Here is a 17944-nt window from a genome sequence, read left to right on the forward strand (position 1 = left end):
TTTTTTGTGGCTCGGACAGATTATCGCTTCTTTCCACTCCTCCGGTAGCTGTTCGGTTTCTCAGATCCTGACTACCAACCGGTCTGCACCGGTGGCCAACTTTTCCGGGCCCATCTTGATGAGTTCAGCTGCGATACCATCCTTTCCAGCTACTTTGTTGGTTTTGAGCTGGTGAATGGCATCCTAAACTTCCCTCAGCGCAGGAGTCTGTCCACTGTTGTACTGTCGTAGTCGTTTCCTTCGTTGCCGTGGTTTTCCGTGCATACGTTCTTTCTCTCTGGCAAGCTCAGCTGCTCATAGAAGTGCTGCTTCCACCTTTCGATACCCTCACATCCGCCAATCAAGCGACTCGTATGCGTTGAGTTTCTGTTATGGCCTTTCCATAAACTACGTAGACTCTTAGCGGGGGACGGGGGGGGGGGGGGGGTCTGGCCAAAGTCTACGCTCCATACAAAATTCGAAAATTTTGTATGAGCAAATGTCTACGGAGGGGGAGGGGGGGGGGTCTGAGAAGAATAGACAAACAGATAATGACTCAGCTCCTCAGCGGTAGACTAGGTATAGTTGTATAAACAATCTCAGCCTTAGCCTTACGTTACCCGCCACCTTCAATAATACCACAGGCCGCCCAAGCCTAGACGTTGCGGTTTCTTCCAAACCGCCTACCTAATTGTTTAGCACTTTGTTCTGCATAATTCAATTATGGCAATTTTCCATCAAAGGTCGGTGACAACAATAGAGCACTGAATATAAAAATAACATTCAACATAGAGCAAGAAAATTCCATAGTCATCCTCGGCGTAGCGTGTGCTTCTTGCGCGTTCGTCAGAAGCTGAGAGTTTGTCCACAAAACGCAGGAAGCCCTACAGGATTCCAATTTCTACTGCATGTTGGAATATTGCGTAAAGTCGAGATGCGTTACTGGAGGTTTGTCAACGGAGGTGATTGCTCTTGTACTTGCGATAAAAAAATCCTTGCAATCACGAGCATTCTACGTTCAAACCCCATTGCAATTTACATTGCGATAGCAGGGGAAAGAATGTTGACGTGTAATACGGAAGATTTGCGCTTTTCATTGCGCTCAACGCTACACATGGTACAATTAAGGATGAAACGCGATGACGTTATTTCACACGTATAGTGATTGCTTGGGTAAATCACATTTTCGTACTGTGCTAGCTTTATCTTCTTCCTCAGCACACGTCTCTACAGGGACGCCTGCGTCTCGGATTAGAGTTCTGTGAGCACTTTCACTTAGCTTAGCCTAGATTGAATACACAGTACACATAGGGCTTGTATCTAATTCCCGTCTATCTAAGCACCGACCAATAATGATCCAATTTATTCTTGAACCTCGCCTAACGCCAATTTGGTCAATTTGGTTTCAATTACTAATTTATATACTCAGGGAAGTAAACTATCGAAATTCATCAAAATACCTTATGAAATCTAGCTATAACTGTAAAGAATAGATGTAATTTATCATGCTTATTATGACTAATTACATAAGATAAACTTTTGAAAAGAGCAGAAAAATCTTAAAATGATGCAGACTGGAATCGATCCATGAACATCGAGATCACTGAGCTCTTGCCCAACCCACACGGCTATCGACGCTTGTGAATATCGTGTTGCTGAATGTGTATAAAAGCCAAACTGTGAGTCGATTTCGCGTCATAAAGCAGCCTTATGAAATTCATTCTGATCGTAATGAATTGCCATTTCATAAGTTAGACCTTATGGTAAACTTAGGTTTATTTGGCTGAGTGTAAATTAGTTTCCATATCGTGTAAAAAATATTTTAAAAGAACTACAATTTCTTAAAAATAATTAGATTGAATAATTCGGCACCAACATTTCAAAAGGGCGTAACTGCTTTTGCAACCAATGCCTTCTCACAGAGCTGTGGGTCGTATTTCATTCATCTCACGCAATTCACATCCATTAATCGAAAGAGGAGGATTTTATCTTTCTATTTGTGCTAGTGGATTGCTCGAGAGGGATGGGATACGCTCCACAGCTTTGTGAGAAGGCATTGGTTGTAAATGCAGTTACGCCCTTTTGAAATGTTGGTGCCGAATTGTCCCTCGAATTCTGTTTCCGTCTAATCCACGTCTATTTTAGGCACACTTTCTACGTGACACTATGGTATAGATGATAAAAGAAATATGATGTTACCTCAGGCGTTTATTCGAAAAGTCGGTCAAATTCTTCATGTGTTCAGTACTATTAAGGCGAAACTGGAAGCATTTTCTCATTTTTTCGGTTTTTGATTTTTTATTAAATACAGGGCTGTTACAGATGGCGCGGATTTTGCGTTTTTCGCGGTTTTTGCGTTTCGCGCGGATTTCGCGCGTTTTTGCGAATTTCGGCGCGGATTTTGCGGAAATGGTTTTTAAATGCACTTACATCAAATATTTAGACAAGTAGCTCAACGAAACCAGAAAAAGAACGTACCAAGGTGTACCGAAAGGCTATATGTTCACTCCAAAAATGAAATTTTGAAAGAGCCCCCGGAGGGGCAAGTTTCATATACCAATCGACTCAGCTCGACGAGTTGAGATGATGCCTGTGTGTGTATGTGTGTGTGTGTGTGTGTGTATGTATGTGTGTGTGTATGTATGTGTGTGTGTATGTGTACAAAAAAGGTCACCTCACTTTTAGATAGTAAATATCAACCGATTTTAACGATCAATGCCTCATTCGACGCAGAATCTGGTTCCATTGTTTCCTATTGAAAATGGTTCGGATCGGTCCAGCCGTTCCGGAGTTATGGCCATTTAGGTGTTCCGGATCGGTACCCCTGGAAGGGGCCAGACATGAACCATGTCTGAACCGGTAGTTGTCCGGAACTGGTTCGGGGGGTCTCGACGGATGTGGCCAAATATAAAAGAGTACCAAACCCATGCATGCGATACAACAAATAACGGCTTTTCTGATAACCTGATGACTGGTTATCAAAGAAATATGTTAGGACCACATTAGGGACAGCCGGTAGTGCCGTAACCAGTTCCGGGTGTCCCTCCTAAAGCGGCTAAATATATGCGACAGAGCAAAGCTAGGATTTTTTGATAACCTCATGAACGTTAGCAAGCAAACAGGTTCAGACCGGTGAAAAAAATGTTTTACGCATATGGTCAAATCTCAACCGTTCGGTAGTAATTGAACTTTACATGTTTTTGAGTTTGCTTGTCTCAAACTGGCTATAACCTGAAAATGATCAAACTTATCGCATTTGAAAGATTATTCAATTTGCTACCAAAAAAAATCTTGGAATCTATTTGTTTAGTTAGATAACTAGAGCTTAAAAGCTCGAAAGTAGTGTTTTGCCTTTCTCGTACAGTTAGTGTACTAAAAAACTATATGTTCACTCAAAAAACGATTTTTCGAAAAAAAGGCTCGGAGTATCAAGTTGCATATGCCAATCAACTCAGTTCAACGATTTAAGATTATGTCTGTATGTGTGTATGTATGTATGTATGTATGTATGTATGTATGTATGTATGTGCGTAAAATAAGTTCACTCACTTTTAAGGCACTTCCCATTGGCCGATTTTTCGGGTTATATCTTGAATCTAACTGGAATTGTTTGCTATTAAAAATGGTCCAGATCGGCCAAGGCGTTCCAAAGTTATGGCCATTTCAGTGATCCGGACCAGCACCGGTAGAACTGGCTAAAACTGGACTAGCCCCATCATGCGATACATCAAACTGCGGCGATTTTTGTAACCTTTAGCATGGTTGACGAGTTTTGTGCGGAAATCAACACTGGAGACCAGAAGCTCTACGATGTCGGCCCAAAATTCAAGATGGCAGCCAAATGTTCAAGGTGGCTGCTCAAAATTTAATATGGCGGCTGTTTAATAGAGATTTAGGCTCAAAGCATGCTATATGGGAATATTTGATATGTGGTAGATGTCTGGACTCCTAAAATGGCGACTTGAATATCCAAGATGGGGGTCTGAAATCCAAGATGGTGGCTTCAAATTCAAGATGGCGTCTGTTTAAAGAAGTTTAAGGCTCTAAAACCATGCAATATTTGGTATGGGAAAGATGTCCGAAGTCAAAAAATGGCGACCCGAATGTACAAGATGGCGATCTAAAATCCAAGATTTCTCTAACGGTTGTTTAATGAAGTTTTAGGCTCTAAAACCATGCAATATTGGTATATTTGCTATGGGGAAGACTTCCAGAGTCCAAAGTAGCGATCAGGATATCCAAGATGGCGATCTAAAACTTAAGATGGTGGCTCCGAATTCAAAATCGCGGCTCTTTAATGGAGTTTTAGGGCCTAAAACAATACATTTTTGGTATATTTGGTATGGGAATAATTTCTGGATTCAAAAAATGGCGACTTGAATATCCAAGATGTTGGTCCAAATTCAAGATAGCGTCTTTTTCTTAAGAGTTCGAGGCTCAAACATTAAAAGCCAGATAAACGATATGATTTCTGGTATTATGAAATGGATTTCTGTTAATTGTATGAAAGAGCGATATACATCAACATTTCGCTTGAGTTTTATTGAAATGGAGTTTCGAAGGCACGAGAAAGGCGCCATCACCGCTAGGTGGATTAATTAGGGTTTTTAAAGTAGTGTTATGGAATGTTGTGCTTAATTAAAAATCGCGGCTCTTTAATGGAGTTTTAGGGCCTAAAACAATACATTTTTGGTATATTTGGTATGGGAATAATTTCTGGATTCAAAAAATGGCGACTTGAATATCCAAGATGTTGGTCCAAATTCAAGATAGCGTCTTTTTCTTAAGAGTTCGAGGCTCAAACATTAAAAGCCAGATAAACGATATGATTTCTGGTATTATGAAATGGATTTCTGTTAATTGTATGAAAGAGCGATATACATCAACATTTCGCTTGAGTTTTATTGAAATGGAGTTTCGAAGGCACGAGAAAGGCGCCATCACCGCTAGGTGGATTAATTAGGGTTTTTAAAGTAGTGTTATGGAATGTTGTGCTTAATTAAAATCAATGTTAATAGTCCCTAGTTTGGAGTGTTAAAGTTACACTAAATTATACGCATTTGTTAAACTGAGAAGATCCTCTTTTGAATTTCTTAGTCAAACTATTGAAGTTATTTCTGTCTTAACCCCGAAATCAATTTTTGGCTAAAATTTTGAATAGAACGGCAAGATTTCTGAAATAGTTGTTTCTTGGTGATTCTGAAATCTTTTTTATGGAATTTGCAAAGAGATGTCTACCGGAAGTTTTAGAGAAACATTTGGTTGATTTTTGTAGTCAAATTTAATAAAATCTTGTAAAGAAAATCATTGGTTTGGTAGGCTATGTGTGTCGTAAGAAATCAAAATAAAAAAGATGCAACTAAGATGTCCTGGAGCTTTTAATGATTGCATTCTTAGATAATTCTATGGAAAAAAAACTTTAAAAACTCTGGATAAAATATTATTCATTAGAAATTTCTAGCGATTTTTTTTAAACATGCATGAATTTCTTGATTCATTATGAATGAGTTTCAGAATGACGGAATTGACAAATTTCCTGAATCAGTTATTACTACTTGTAAACAATTTGTTTTGCTAAAACTATGATTTTCGATCAGAGCACCCGTTGTGAGGGGCACAGTGATTAAAGGGTTTCTTGGTAGATTTTTTTATGCAAAATACTTGAAAAAAATGTTGAAGCTTTTGAAATCTTTAGAATAAGAACATTTTGCTGAAATATCCATCCAATCCTAATTTCCAAGGGTGTGGTGTGACCAGAAACTCTTATCATAAATGATCCAATGAATTTATACTTTTTCAAGAATCTCTTGCTTAATGTTCAGAACATTTTTTAAATATCGCCCTAAGGAACAATATTTAGTGGTGATTCAATCAAAAATTCACTAGTATTACTCCGTTTGTTTCTGCAAAAAGTAATCCTTGAATTTTTCAAAAAGTTTCTGAAAATTCTCAAATGATCTTTTGGGATTTCAGGATTTCTTCCATAAGGTTAATTATAAATTATTTCAAAAGTTTTGCAAAATGCTGCCGTTTTCTCGTAAAATAGTAAGCACTGATTGATAAGCAATCGAAAAATTATTGATCCGAAACATATTATTGCAATTACAAAAAAAGTCTTGTTTGAAGTAGAAGTGGTTATACAAATTCATGGATTAGTAATTTAAAATCAATTTATTCATTGATCAATTGATTTTCTCTTAAAAATTTTGGGTTATAGTAAGTTTGAGTCATCAAAGCCATATGTTTTGTACTGGCGCGGATTTCATGACCTCGGCGCGGATTTCAAATGGCTTGGCGCGGATTTTGCGGTTTTCAAATCGACACTTTTGTAACAGCCCTGTAAATAACGAAGCAATATTTTCAGAATCGTATGAGATAAAGGTATCTTCTGAATTTTTTTGAGGTGGAAAATGTTTTTCCATTTTGGCAGAAACCATTTTTTTGTGAAATTTTGTTCAAAAATGGTTTCTGCAAAAACGAAAAACATTTTCCACTACAAAAAAATTCAGAAGATATTTTGATCCATACTCTACATGTGCACGAAAACCGATTTTGAAAATATTGCTTCGTTATTTAATAAAAAATCAAAAACCAAAAAGTGAAGAAATGCTTCTAGTTTCGCCTTAAGCAGAAAGCTTTCAAATTCAGTTATATGTAGCTTTAGAATAATGACCAAAATATTACTGTTTATAAACTAGGATAGGAAGTGACAACAAAAATTCGCCTGTCTTGTTATTTTTTCGTTCGATTTCGATTACATGCATATTTCGATTTAAATTTACATGCATATTTCACACCGTAAATCATTAATTGCATCTGGAAAAGCATAACTTGCAAGTAAAATTGATTTCAAACGAAAGGTTCTCTCATTTATAGTGAAATATATCCCCAATTGATTTTGCACCAAATCAATGGTATTCATCAATTTTTAGACATAGGAGCAACTTTAGGATGATTTGCATACCGACATTTTTAAGTCGATAAAATTTGGGCAGAAAAATACAATGATTTTGAATATTGGTATCACATGTTAAACCTACAAACTAGCAACACTGCCAAACCAATAACAAAGCGATCTGATCGCAGCAAACGGATATCAATTTCGACCAATCAGCGACTGCCCAGCAAACCAGAAGTCATATAAGGATGTTAATCTAAAGTTATATTAATGGGCACATATAGTTAGAATTGTATAAGGTGCAATAACAGATTAGGTTAAATTGTATACGAAGTCCACAATTTCATCTGATTTCATTTGGCTGTATAAGTAATACCAATTTTGCGTCAACAATTATACAACTTCATGTTGACATTCTTCAACAACTTCAAATGCACTTGTTTCGATTTCATTGTAATCTTAAATGTGAGATTACATTTGAGGTCATATTTGTAAAAATAAAATTATACGGTGAGGGTATGTAGTTGGAGAGCCAGTGGTTGATGAAAATTAAAGGTTTTTAAGAATATTTCAATAGGCGCATCTTTTAACTCAAATAAGTGAAGGTGCAGGTGCGTTTTATTACATTGACCTACCTAAATCTCCTACTAGCAGCTTCAAAGGCAGCTATATGCAAGTACCAGTCCAGCCGTATAGCGAATGAGCAGCTGCTCTGTTCAAGGCAGAAGTTTCTATCGTTCCTCGAACGGTTCATACATTTAGCTGCCGCTGTAAAGCCTCACCTCAGCATAATTAATGAATTTCACTAAACCACCAAAATATGTCACACTTTGCTTCCATTTTCACCAACATTTTTGTTAAAATCCACACTTTTGATCATGACACTGACACTACTTGTTGCTATTTTATTGTTTGTGAAAAATAAATCATATAAAGGGTCAAACTAAATTATATGTGAAATTATATAATTCGCCGGATGAATTCATCTTGAATTGTATATGTCTAAATGATTCTGTCAATTTATACGTATATGACCTCCAAAACGTGCATTTTAAACAATTCTTTTCGAACGCAGCAATTTCCACATAACTGAGTTGCGACAGTGTAATGCGTTTGAGTGCACAATTTTATCACCCAATACTGGGACTTGTGGCCATTCATATCAGTCTTCGAATTCTTAATATTTGCCTAAATTTTACGTTCTACAACAGTCAGTTATTGACACAGTGGTAGGGTATCTGATTAATGAGCTGCAGGTCGGAAAATCTAGGTTTGTAATGTTCCTTTTTTATATTTGAACATGTAAACATGAAATCATATATATTGCCAAGCAAAGTTATAAAAGCAAGTTATATAATACGCCAAATGAATTCGTCTGAAGTTGTATAACTTAAAGTGGTTTTTTCGAAATGTACGTATATGGCCTCCAAATTTGTGCGAATAGAGCATATTTGGTGCATCTTATACAATGTGTTTTGGACGGATAAGAGTTCACTCAGCACAGTTGTAACAGAATTATGTGAATCAATTTGTTGGCTGGGTGGTCTCCGTTTGACAGCAAATTGGTCTCAAATCGGCTGACTACGTGACGCATCCTGTCCTAGGATAGGATGCGTCACGTAGTCAGCCAATTTGAGACCAATTTCCTGTCAAACGGAGACCAGACGCTGATTGGTAGGAATTTATATCCGTTTGCTGCGATCAGATCGCTTTGTTGTTGGTTTGGCCATGTTGCTAGTTTGTAGGTTTGACATTTGATATCAATATTAAAAATCTTTATATTTTATTATTCAGGCTTCATCGTTTCAAATATGTCAGCATTCAAATGTAAATCAACCGAAGGTTACTCCCATGCCTGAATATTGATAGAAATCATTGATTTGGTCCGAAATGAATTGAATTATGATATATTTCACTATAAATGAAAGAAAAATAAAAATAGTGCTTTGCGATGCGAAATATGCATCAAAATTTCAATAGTTAAATTCAAATTGTTTGAAAGATTTGGAATAAAGAAAAGTGGCAGCAATGGGTTTTCATCGTTGGCAAAATCAAACGGAAAAACAATAAGGCAGGTGAATTTCTGTTGTCACATCCTATCCTAGATCCTATCCTAGTTTATGAATATGTTTGCTCACCAAATCATAGCACGATCACAGTGCAACAAAGAAATCTTTTCTCTGTGGTTGTGAAATACGATGTTTTGTATGCAGAAAATCCACGCCTACATTTGCCTGCATCTTCCTGAGGACAAAGACAACTGTTTATTTACAATTTATCAACGGGAAAAAGCATTTTATCTAAATATTTTCGCTGCATTCTGGAGCAGTAATCCACAGAGCTTTTGCGGGGTGTAAAATAATGGTAGCGAAGTGAAAATTGAACGATGATGAAGAACAATTCGGCTAGCTGCTGCTTTGGTCCGGTTTTCTTCGGCATATGCAAAACGAGAAAAATGGTGAAGTCGTATGTAAAATGAAATTGAAACTATTGGGACTGGTTATTGATAGTCTACATATTTTTGCTGCCATCTGATGCGTCATCGACAAAGGTAAGTTGGACTATCTGTTATGATTCGATTGGCTACTTTCCATCTGATATGACGGGAATAAGCGCATGAGCATAGGTGATTGTACACTTCGAAGTTGCTACTTCGTGATTGACCAGAGCCAGCGGAATTGCACAGAGAACCTACAGAACAAGCTTGGGATTAACACAAACTTCACAATGTACACGTTCCGAAAGCTCAAACTTTGTTGGGTCAACAACGGTGCCGGCCATGTCCTTACGGTCAACCGGGGAAGGGAAGGAATGTTAGTTTGACAACCATTGCTACTAGAGGTTGTATATACTACTGTGCCCTCCACAGTTGTCACGGGAAGAAGTTTTTGTTAGTAAGGAGGGATGGATAGTTACATAGATCAGGTTTCACTTTGATAAGCGATGTGATCCATGCATCTGTGAGCATAAAAAACACATACAAACAATTGCGTCACATATCGGGAGAGGTATATGGAACGTTTTTCCATTTGGTGGCGTTGTCAGCTGAATCCAGTCCAAAAGGTACCCATTTCCACTCTAGGACATCGGTTGCTGCAAATCAAATCCACGCTCCACGAATCCATAGCACTCGGCGGTTGATAGCATAGGTGTATGCATTCACAGGATTCCAACAATTCCAGCCGAGGCATCGATAAAACTTTTAGCGAAGCCGCCTTGGTTTTCACGTTGATCAATGTCATGTGAATTCCACTCTCGACTTCAAGTCGGTATTAACCCAGGCTTCTGCAGAATCACTGACATCAACAAGAATATGAACCTCCAGACGGTCAAAGTTCGTAGGGAACGGAGAGCTGAAATAGGGATCTGCATTGTATCCAGTTGCGGAAAGTAGACAATCCATTTTCGCCAATGCAATGGCGATGAAAAGTTGTTCGTTGACATCCTGCATCAATATCTTGTCGTGGACTAGGAAGAATACAACAAATCCTAGGGGTCAAAAAAGCTCATGATCACCTTCGGGACCTTGCGTTTCGTAGGAACTGTCTTTGAGAACTACTTTCAATTCTTCACGCATCGCAAAGGTATACGCAAAGACTTTATCTGTTGGAATCCATTTCACTTACGAGTACTTAATTCGGTGGTAGCCTCGTCTCCACCTGCAAGAACGAACTCGTTCAACGAAACTGTTTCGGTCTCCCCAGTTCGCCGCAATACATCGCTCTTGTTGGACAAAAAGTGGCGGATTTCATATCCAGCCTTGGAGTGGCCAAATTTTAAAGTCGTGAACTACCTATACTGTCCAGATAGTCGACCACGTAGTGATGCTCCTTAATAGCTCCCGCTGCTCTAGGGAGCCGGCCTTCTGCTCTTGGGTAGTGTAGCGCGTATTGTTTAACGTCGTTGATGTTCTTGACGAACTGAGCATACGATGGGGAGCTGGTAGAGCCGAACTTTGTCACTCCAATAGCACAGACCTAAACAGGATCGCCGGCGCACGTTGTGACGGTCAACGATCATGATTTGAACGTTCCCATCAGCCTCTTACAACTTTATTTGGAGAAACATCTCAATGATATCTCCAGTTACTGCCACCGGGAACAGTCGGAAACCGCTGAGCAGTAACTGCCCAATCCATTCTCATGGGCCCGGAAGTTTCTCGAACAGCTGTATCAGCTTGCATCAGCTTCGGATTGGAAAGTTTTTGTTCCTGCTCATTTGCCTGAAGAAGTTCGGCCGAATTTTGAAAAGCCAAGCCGAATTCCATGATCGATTCCTGACGGTCATTTCTGGGTCCCGGAGTTCTACGTATTTTCTCATGTAACGACCAGATCAACAGCTCCGAAGTGTACTTGTAGCTAAGTAAATATCCCTGGCGGCTCGCTTTGGGAGAGCTTAGTTCCCTGTAAAGTTCTGGCTCCATCGCCGATATTGATAAGCGTTGAGTATCATTCTGAAACGACAGGTGGATGATGATATTCGGTTTAGGCTTGGGGATTCGAAGAACTTGTGGTTTGACCGAGGGGGATACGAAGATTTCAGCTTGCTTCAAAAAGTCGTACACAAGTTTCATGTATAAACTGATCATAGAAGTCGACATATCTATCATAAATATCGCCTTCCATAGAGCCCACCCTCGCGAGCAAGTCCGCTTTCGCATTACCCGAAATCGAGCAATGCGAAGAGGAAGGAATCCAAGCCAAGTTGTTAATATTCTTTCATCTATTTTTTTCTCAAACAGATTAAAAACCCAACCAATGCCACCTACTTCACAAACCGGGCTCTCTGCCACATCAAGATGAAACGATGGGAATCATCCTGCACGGACTGTCGGCGGGCACTGGATATGGACCCGAACCTGGTCAAGGGACACTTCTTCCTCGGGCTCAGCCTAATGGAGCTGGAATCGTACGACGAAGCCATCAAGCATCTGATGCGGGCACACGACCTAGCGCGAGAACAGAAACTCAACTTTGGCGATGATATCGCGTCGCAGCTCCGGCTGGCGCGCAAAAAGCGCTGGAACATTCAGGAAGAGAAACGGATCTGTCAGGAGATCGAGCTGCAGTCCTATCTTAATCGGTAAGTTTTGTGTTGTCTGTACATAATTAAACACTCAAAGTTGACTCGAGCTTAGGAATTGCACAATCCCTCAGGTATTCCTCCAGCAATTCCCTCTGGAATTCCTGCATGGATTATCAAAAACTCCCACTAATATTCCTTCTGGGGATTCCTTTCCAACTTTCTTCGGGAAATCCCTCGAGAAAATCCCTCCGGGGATTCCTGAGGAAATCCCTCCGGGGATCCCTGAGGAAATCCCTCCGGGGATCCCTGAGATAATCCCTCCGGGGATTCCTGAGGAAATCCCTCCGCGGATTCCTGAGGAAATCCCTCCGGGGATCCCTGAGGAAATCCCTCCGGGGATCCCTGAGATAATCCCTCCGGGGATTCCTGAGGAAATCCCTCCGCGGATTCCTGAGGAAATCCCTCCGCGGATTCCTGAGGAAATCCCTCCGCGGATTCCTGAGGAAATCCCTACGGGGATTCCTGAGAAAATCCCTCCGGGGATTCCTGAGGAAATCCCTCCAGGGATTTCTGAGGAAATCTCTCCAGGGATTCCTGAGCAAATCCCTCCAGGGATTCCTGAGGAAATCCCTCCGCGGATTCCTGAGGAAATCCCTCCGGGGATTCCTGAGAAAATCCCTCCGGGGATTCCTGAGGAAATCCCTCCAGGGATTTCTGAGGAAATCCCTCCAGGTATTCCTGAGCAAATCCCTCCAGGGATTCCTGAGCAAACCCCTCCAAGGATTCCTGAGCAAATCCCTCCAGGGATTCCTGAGGAAATCCCTCCAGGGATTCCTGAGGAAATCCCTCCAGGGATTCCTGAGGAAATCCCTCCAGGGATTCCTGAGGAAATCCCTCCAGGGATTCCTGAGGAAATCCCTCCAGGGATTTCTGAGGAAATCCCTCCAGGGATTCCTGAGGAAATCCCTCCAGGGATTCCTGAGGAAATCCCTCCAGGGATTCCTGAGGAAATCCCTCCAGGGATTCCTGAGGAAATCCCTCCAGGGATTCCTGAGGAAATCTCTCCAGGGATTCCTGAGGAAATCCCTCCAGGGATTCCTGAGGAAATCTCTCCAGGGATTCCTGAGGAAATCCCTCCAGGGATTCCTGAGGAAATCCCTCCAGGGATTCCTGAGGAAATCCCTCCAGGGATTCCTGAGGAAATCCCTCCAGGGATTCCTGAGGAAATCCCTCCAGGGATTCCTGAGGAAATCCCTCCAGGGATTCCTGAGGAAATCCCTCCAGGGATTCCTGAGGAAATCCCTCCAGGGATTCCTGAGGAAATCCCTCCAGGGATTCCTGAGGAAATCCCTCCAGGGATTCCTGAGGAAATCCCTCCAGGGATTCCTGAGAAAATCCCTCCAGGGATTCCTGAGGAAATCCCTCCAGGGATTCCTGAGGAAATCCCTCCAGGGATTCCTGAGGAAATCCCTCCAGGGATTCCTGAGGAAATCCCTCCAGGGATTCCTGAGGAAATCCCTCCAGGGATTCCTGAGGAAATCCCTCCAGGGATTCCTGAGGAAATCCCTCCAGGGATTCCTGAGGAAATCCCTCCAGGGATTCCTGAGGAAATCCCTCCAGGGATTCCTGAGGAAATCCCTCCAGGGATTCCTGAGGAAATCCCTCCAGGGATTCCTGAGGAAATCCCTCCAGGGATTCCTGAGGAAATCCCTCCAGGGATTCCTGAGGAAATCCCTCCAGGGATTCCTGAGGAAATCCCTCCAGGGATTCCTGAGGAAATCCCTCCAGGGATTCCTGAGGAAATCCCTCCAGGGATTCCTGAGGAAATCCCTCCAGGTATTCCTGAGGAAATCCCTCCAGGGATTCCTGAGGAAATCCCTCCAGGGATTCCTGAGGAAATCCCTCCAGGGATTCCTGAGGAAATCCCTCTAGGGATTCCTGAGGAAATCCCTCCAGGGATTCCTGAGGAAATCCCTCCAGGAATTCCTGAGGAAATCCCTCCAGGGATTCCTGAGGAAATCCCTCCAGGGATTCCTGAGGAAACCCCTCCAGGGATTCCTGAGGAAATCCCTCCAGGGATTCCTGAGGAAATCCCTCCAGGGATTCCTGAGGAAATCCCTCCAGGGATTCCTGAGGAAATCCCTCCTGGGATTCCATGAAGTTTTTTCTTAATTTAATTGATGACGAAATGTGGTAACAAATTATATTTTCTACTCATTGCAGACTCATCAACGAGGATATGGAAAGCCGACTGGCTAAGCTTCAACTAGATGATACTCTAAATGAGGACGCCCTTAGAGACAAATCGATGGAGATTGAACGTGAATGTGAAAATCACACCACCGAACTGAATAACATTTTTGCAAAAGTCGATGATAGACGGAGGGTAACTTTTTCCAGTTGGAATAAAATGAGCAAACTTATTTTAATTCTTCCACGTTTTCAGAAACGAGAAGTACCTGACTACTTGTGCGGCAAGATAAGTTTCGAACTGCTGGTAGATCCCGTCATCACCCCGTCCGGCATGACGTACGAACGCAAGGACATCGAGGAGCACCTACAGCGAGTTGGCCACTTCGATCCGGTGACCCGGGTCAAGCTGACGCAGGATCAACTCATAGCCAACTATTCCATGAAGGAGGTGGTCGATGCCTTCCTGGCGGAGAACGAATGGGCCCTAGATTACTAAGATTGTCGAAACACGGCATCCTACCAAGCTGCTCCTACAAATAGGTACACCTAGCTCCTAGCGAACCGTCGTCGTCAGTGAAATCCGAAAGCCAATTACCAGGTATGTTGGAACTTTTTCTTGATTGTGTGCCCCTGTTCCTCGGCGTGGGAATTGAACACTACAAAACGTGATTTATGCAATTAACTTCGACTTTGGCTTCGATAAATAAATGTTACATATACCTTATACCGTTGGAGTTTGATCAATCCATTATCAGCTGTGAGCCTTGTTACTCCACGAAATTGTTCTTTTTTACTCAAAACAGCCAAACTTATCAAATACCTAGATGTGAACCTGTGACTTATACGTTTCCGTGTATAAATGTTTGGTACGCTCAAAGCAAAATATCGCCATTCAATATATCAGCAGCTGAGCAAATGTATTTTGTTTATTTGTTAGAAAAAAAAATTGTTAAATATTTCGACAAGTAAACTCCTTATTTTTCGATTTTCTATGTCTTAATCACTTGATTGGCAAGTTGACATATTTAAACAAATTCACTTGGTGATTCTCTAGTTTTAAGTTGTGTAAATTGATATCTACCTTTTAAGAAATTAGCGAATAAATTATGTTCATTTCGAGTAATGCGAGAAGCTTTTTTAATCCGAACATTTCCTGTATGGGTGTTGGTTAAGTTGTAGAAGTATTCCGTTCTACCATGTTCATGGTAGAAATTTGTTTCGTATTCCACTACGTAGGGTGGGGCGGGGCAAGATGGGTCGCATAAGGATGGATCACCATAACTTTGTAAATACAAATCGTATTGGTTTGTATTCGTCCGCTACTCTTTAATACACTAGTTGGCTATGCTAAAAGTCGATAAACAGTTCATTAAATACAAAATATGATGTTAAACGAGCAGTTTTGAAAAGTGATCGATTTTGCACCGTGAAAAAAGTGCGGGGCAAGATGGGTCACCTTTTAAGTAATTCACATTTTCTCAACGAAAAACGTCAAAATATAAGATTTGTTCCGCATTCATATACGCTCCATATCCATACTGAGTAAACAAGAGCTACTTGTAAACATTTTATAGATTTATTTGGAAAATAAAAAACTTTACGATTTGAGTGGTTCTAAGGCGACTTGAAAGTCGATGTTTTCACTAAAAAATTATCATAATTTTATGTTATAATTTTGAGTGTTCATTCCGCTTGATTGAAGTCATTTATGAGATAGTCTTGTAAAAAATAATAAATAACTTTTGAATGCTCCAAAAATACGCTCAAAATTGAAGGTGACCCATCTTGCCCCGCGGCCGTTTATATGGAGATTATATGGAATGTATCGCATAAGAAAAATGACTAAAAACCATTTTATTTTTTATTTCCAATGAGAGTGAATAATTTTTCAATCAATGTCCCAAACTTTTGTATATTCATGCTGGTCATCTAGCTAAATTACTAATATAAACAAAACATGAGTAATGCGCCCAAAAATGGCACTGACCCATCTTGCCCCGCGACCCATCTTGCCCCGCCCCACCCTACATTTCTGACCGTGAGGAAGCAGTTTCGGGTTATAAACTATAAGTTCCCAACTCAAGTGTGAGTCTCCAACAGTACATACATGTATTTGCTCTACATCACATTAGGATAACACATAATAAGCAGTACTTACCTTACCGATCAGGCTGAGGCCGGGGTGGCCTCAGCTGTACATAGTAGCCGCCTCCATTCCACTCGGTCCATGGCTGTTTGTCTCCAGTTCCGCACTCTGCGTAGGGTCCGCAGATCGTCCTCCGCTTGGTCGACCCACCTAGCTCGCTGCGCTCCACGTCTTCTTATACCGGTCGGATGGCTCTCGAGAACCATTTTAGTCGGGTTGCTATCCAAAATCCTGATGACGTGACCCGCCCACCGTAGCCTTCCGATTTTCACGGTATGGACGATGGTTGGTTCTCTCAGCAGCTGATGCAGCTCGTGGTTCATTCGCCTTCTCCAAGTCCCGTCCATCTGCACTCCGCCGTAGATGGTGCGCACCACCTTCCGTTCGAAAACTCCAAGGGCGCGGCGCGTTGGTCCTCTGCACGTAGGGTCCATGTTTCGTGCCCTGCCCATACAGGACTACCGGTCTAATCAGCGTTTTGTAGATGGTTAAATTCGTGTTACGGCGAACTTTATTCGATCGTAGAGTTCTACGGAGTCCAAAGTAAGCTCGTTTACCTGCCACAATGCGTCTCTGAATTTCTCTGCTGGTGTCGTTGTCGGCGGTCACCAGTGAGCCCAAGAACACGAATTCTTCAACCGCCTCGATTTCATCACCGTCGATATAAATTCGGGTGGCGGGCGCGGTGATTCCTCCCTGGAGCCCTTTGCAATCATATACTTTGTCTTCGACGCATTAATGACTAATCCGATTTGCCTGGCTTCACTCTTTAGTCGGATGTACGTTTCCGCCATCGTCTCAAATTTACAAACAATAATATCAATATCATCAGCGAAACCAAGCTGCTGAACGGACTTCGTGAAAATCGTTCCACTCGTGTTTATCTCCGCTCTCCTAATTACACCCTCTAAAGCAATGTTGAACAGCAAGCACGAAAGACCATCACCTTGCCGTAACCCTCTGCGAGATTCGAAGGGACTCGAGATTGTCCCTGATACTCGAACTACGCACATCACTCGATCCATCGTCGCCTTGATCAATCGTATCAGTTTATCCGGAAATCCGTATTCGTGCATAATCTGCCATAGCTGTTCTCGATCGATTGTATCATACGCCGATTTGAAATCGATGAACAAGTGATGTGTGGGCACGTTGTGTTCGCGGCATTCTGTAACAGCTGGCGGATAGCGAACATCTGGTCCGTTGTAGCACGTTCACCCATGAATCCAGCCTGATATTGTCCCACGAACTCTCTTGCAATCGGTGATAGACGGCGGCATAAAATTTGAGAGAGTATCTTGTAGGCAGCGCTCAGTAGTGTGATCTCGCGGTAGTTCCCGCTATCCAACTTGTCGCCCTTTTTATAGATGGGACACACGATACCTTTCATCCATTCCTCCGGTAATACTTCCTCCTCCCAAATCTTGGTAATGACCCAGTGTAGTGCTCTCACCAGTGCTTCTCCACCGTATTTTAGAAGCTCGCTTGGTAGTTGATCTGCTCCAGCGGCTTTGTTGTTTTTCAACCGGCCAACCTCCTTCTCAATCTCTTGAAGGTCAGGGCCGGAAGTCTTAAGTCCTGTGCACATACTCCGAGATCTGTTACCACGCCACCTTCGGTACTTGCAACGTCGTCATTGAGGTGCTCATCGTAATGCTGCCGCCACCTCTCAACCACCTCACGCTCGCTCGTGAGAATATTCC

General features: G+C 41.7%; 1 protein-coding gene across 1 annotated transcript in view; it reads left to right on the plus strand.

Annotated features, from left to right (window-relative positions):
• Positions 1 to 15218, plus strand: part of LOC109424218 (E3 ubiquitin-protein ligase CHIP) — a 33722-nt gene extending 18504 nt beyond the window's left edge. Inside the window, exons 2-4 of the mRNA XM_029858695.2 lie at positions 11619 to 11959; positions 14126 to 14288; positions 14349 to 15218. Of these exons, the coding sequence (XP_029714555.1) occupies positions 11619 to 11959; positions 14126 to 14288; positions 14349 to 14591 (747 nt within the window). The 3' untranslated portion in view covers positions 14592 to 15218. The remainder of the gene's footprint in view (positions 1 to 11618; positions 11960 to 14125; positions 14289 to 14348) is intronic.
• Positions 15219 to 17944: the final 2726 nt, after the last annotated feature.

This window comes from Aedes albopictus, chromosome 2 (assembly GCF_035046485.1).
Source record: "Aedes albopictus strain Foshan chromosome 2, AalbF5, whole genome shotgun sequence".
Classification (NCBI taxonomy): Eukaryota; Metazoa; Arthropoda; class Insecta; order Diptera; family Culicidae; genus Aedes; species Aedes albopictus.